Source organism: Cyprinodon variegatus, unplaced genomic scaffold (genome assembly GCF_000732505.1).
Source record: "Cyprinodon variegatus isolate N-32 unplaced genomic scaffold, C_variegatus-1.0 Scaffold0, whole genome shotgun sequence".
Lineage (NCBI taxonomy): Eukaryota > Metazoa > Chordata > Actinopteri > Cyprinodontiformes > Cyprinodontidae > Cyprinodon > Cyprinodon variegatus.
In genome coordinates this window covers 1,493,336-1,496,612 of record NW_015150453.1, presented here as the reverse complement: position 1 = coordinate 1,496,612, position 3,277 = coordinate 1,493,336, and the positions used below count along the sequence as shown (strand labels likewise).

At 36.9% G+C, this 3,277-nt stretch overlaps 1 protein-coding gene across 1 annotated transcript in view; it reads left to right on the top strand.

Moving 5' to 3' along the window:
* The window catches only part of LOC107084172 (beta-2 adrenergic receptor-like), a 5,490-nt gene extending 4,205 nt beyond the window's left edge, over positions 1-1,285 (top strand). The window contains exon 2 of the mRNA XM_015373917.1: positions 112-1,285. Coding sequence (XP_015229403.1) covers positions 147-1,181 — 1,035 coding nt within the window. The 5' untranslated portion in view covers positions 112-146 and the 3' untranslated portion in view covers positions 1,182-1,285. The remainder of the gene's footprint in view (positions 1-111) is intronic.
* The last annotated feature ends 1,992 nt before the right edge of the window (positions 1,286-3,277 follow it).

The following is a 3,277-nucleotide window of genomic DNA, read 5'->3' as shown; positions in this document are numbered from 1 at the left end:
AATTAATTAGCAGTTGCATGTGTCAGGTTGACAGAACTTTGCTTGCAGAGAGCCCATGTGTTTCCTGTTATATTCAGCCCTAACACCTGTTTCTCTTTCTGTTTATTTTAGGTTAATGATGTGAATATTCTGACACGTTTTTAACGATGATTGAGACCGGTACGCCGACGATGTTGGACAGAGCAGAACCAGCACACTGCACTGTGTGCTGCTGCACCCTGGCCAACAAAATCCTCATGGTGCTGTTCATGGTGCTGCTGATATTCGCCATCCTCTTTGGGAACCTAGTGACTCTGGCTGTGGTGGTGGGGACCAAGCACTTCCACACTTCGCAGGGCTACCTAAAGGCATCTCTTGCGGTTGCGGATCTGGCTGTGGGGATATTTGTGGTCCCTCTGTCTGTCTATGCTGAGGTCTATCTCATGGTGGCTGAGTCAGCACCAGAGTGGACTTTGTACAACTCGCAATCTGTGAGTTTTCACCCTTGTAACATTATTGGCCCCATCTTCGCAGGATGCACCTTCGTCTCCATCACCACTATCTTTCTTTTAACGATTGAGCGGAGCATCGCAGTGCTGAGACCACTGCACAAGGACTCCTTTATTACCCGTAAAAGGACGACAGTCCTCATCTTCCTCTCCTGGGTGGGGAGTTTCCTCCTGGCCGTGTCTCCGATGGTATTCAGCAGTGAGATCGCCCTGGAGTACAACTCCTGCAGCAGGATGTGTAATTACGCTTTGGGGACAATTGGTGAGTTCCCTAGCCAGGCCTGGAACATCCTCCTCCTCTTTCCTGCGTTTGACTTCACGCTCCTTGGTAGCACAGTCGTCATCAACATCATCTCTCTGTCCAGCATCAGGCAGCACTCAAAGCACAGGAAAACCCTGGCAGAGACGGAGATCCAAACCACCAGTAATCCCACTTTTTCTGACATTAAAGCAGCGAAGACAATCGGGACTCTGACAGTGGCATTCACAGCATCATTCACCCCCATCGCCGTCTTTGTGGTTGGGAACGTTTTGGGGAACATATGGTGCAACTTTTCCTTTTTTGCCTTTTGGATTTTGGCGACCAACAGTTGCTGGAATGTCATTATTTACAGCGTGAGGGATCAGAAGTTCAGACTTCGTGCACACAAACTTTTCATGCCTTCCCAAAGACAAAACTCAACAAAAAGCTGAATCTTTAATGAGAAGTTTGGTCAGGTTCTTGTCTCTTAGAGGTGTATGTGTCCCACAGACCATTGGTCCATCTCATTATTATAGACTCCTTTTTTTTTTACCATTATAGCTACAAGCAAAGGAAATTTAATAAAACCTCAATTGAGGAATGAAGGTTTAAAAATATTGAAAAAATAAAATGTGAAAAATCTGAGTAGTAAAAACTTTTTTACTTAAAATGTTTTTTAAAGTTTTATTTCTGGTTTGCATTTTTTTTTTATGCAAAATGTGGTTATTTTTTGCTTGCTACAATCGTGAAACAAAATTCACCCCATATTTTACCACCTTTGTACTGTGGCTGCATGTCTTGTTGGCAGCTGTGGTGCATCTGCTGGAAATTCTTTATTTTTTACCTAAATAAGGCACTGAGTGTTTATGGATCACATGCCCTCAATGTAAATATTCTTCTCAGTGGGTGTTCATCTTGTTCTGTGTTTTGTTGAATAAAGGCATGTCTCAGTTTGTGAACTGGCTGTTTACATTTATATAAATAATTAAAGACCAATTAAAACAACATGCCTTTTCTTTTCCTATACTGTGAATAGACAGGACATTTTAAGGGAGGTGATATTTGTTTCATGCGCTTGTTTTGGGGAAATTGGCAGGAATTTCACACATTTCTGTAATTTACTTATTCAAGTAATTCAGTCACCAACAAATAAACATTTTTTTTTAAATGAGTATTTGCTGCCATTTTTGCTTACAGTTGATATTTACATAAACCATTTTAAAAAGAGAGAAAACCTTTTTTTCTGTCTGACATTTAATCTGAATGAATGTTACTTGTTTGAGGTCAGGATTACACAATATTTGGTAAATGCCAAAAAAAAAAAAAGGAAATCTTATTTAAGAGATTTTGTTTTACTTCCTTGGACGTCTGACTTTTAACTTGGCTTTATTCAAATCCAAATCATTTTGAGGATTTTATGATCTTAAAAGCTTCTGAAATTGTTATCTAAAACATTTCAGTTGAACGTAGCCTCGTCTTTATGCATTTTAGGGCAACAACCCAAAACATGTTTCTTCCTTGTGTGACACTGAAAATCTAAATCAACCAGAGGCAGGGAATGAAATTCTGCTCAGGGCTTCCTGCAACCTTATGTGATGTCTGAGTTTTTATAATTATTCAATCTACAAATATGTTCTTTCATTGCAAGCTCATTCAAGCAGCTTACTGTACATAAAAACTATCGTCTTTGACAAATAATACATACCAGGGAAAAGATTAGCATAAAAAACCAAAATTGAGAAGGAAAAATAAATTATATTAAACAATGCATGAAAAGGCTTGTTTCCTTTTTAATTTGGAACATTAAGAAAAACAAAAACTCTGCTTCTTTGTTTGAATTATAAAAGACAAGCAAATGAAAAAAAAACTATTTACTTAAATATTATATTATAAGTATTTACACACAAATGAAGTAAAATTTTATTCTGCAATATCAAGTAACACTTGCTAGTTTAAAGTGACATACAGTTGCAGATGTGACATACAAGTTGTAAGTTATATTTATTTAAACAGATTCAGTAGAGTCTACTTGTTTTCCATAGGCAAGAACATTATTTTACTTAAAATTGTAAGTAAATTTTATATCACTGTAGTATTTGCAGTTATAAGATAATTAAGTAGATATTAATATTTTACTTGTGCTTTAAATATTCGTTCACTTTTTTTGCATTATGATACACTACTCAATAAAATTAGGTAATTGTTGCCAATAAATCAATAAGTGTTACTAAATAAACCCATGCTCTATGCATTTAATCTAATTAAATTCAGAAAGACTTTATTAATCCCACAGGGACATTAATTGTTGCAGTAAATTATGGGGTTTTCTTTAACGAGTTGTTCTAGATGTTGATCCTGTAGGAGTGAAGGAGGTTCTTCAGCTGTCTGTCTTGCAATGGTTCTGAAGAAGCCCCTTACTAAAGGCATTTAATATATGTATATTAGTTTTTTGTTTTTTTTTAACAACTAAGTAAATACACTGCTATGCATGGAAGCACTGGAACTAAATGCTTTTCAAAACATTCATCCACCTTCTCCCACTTACACA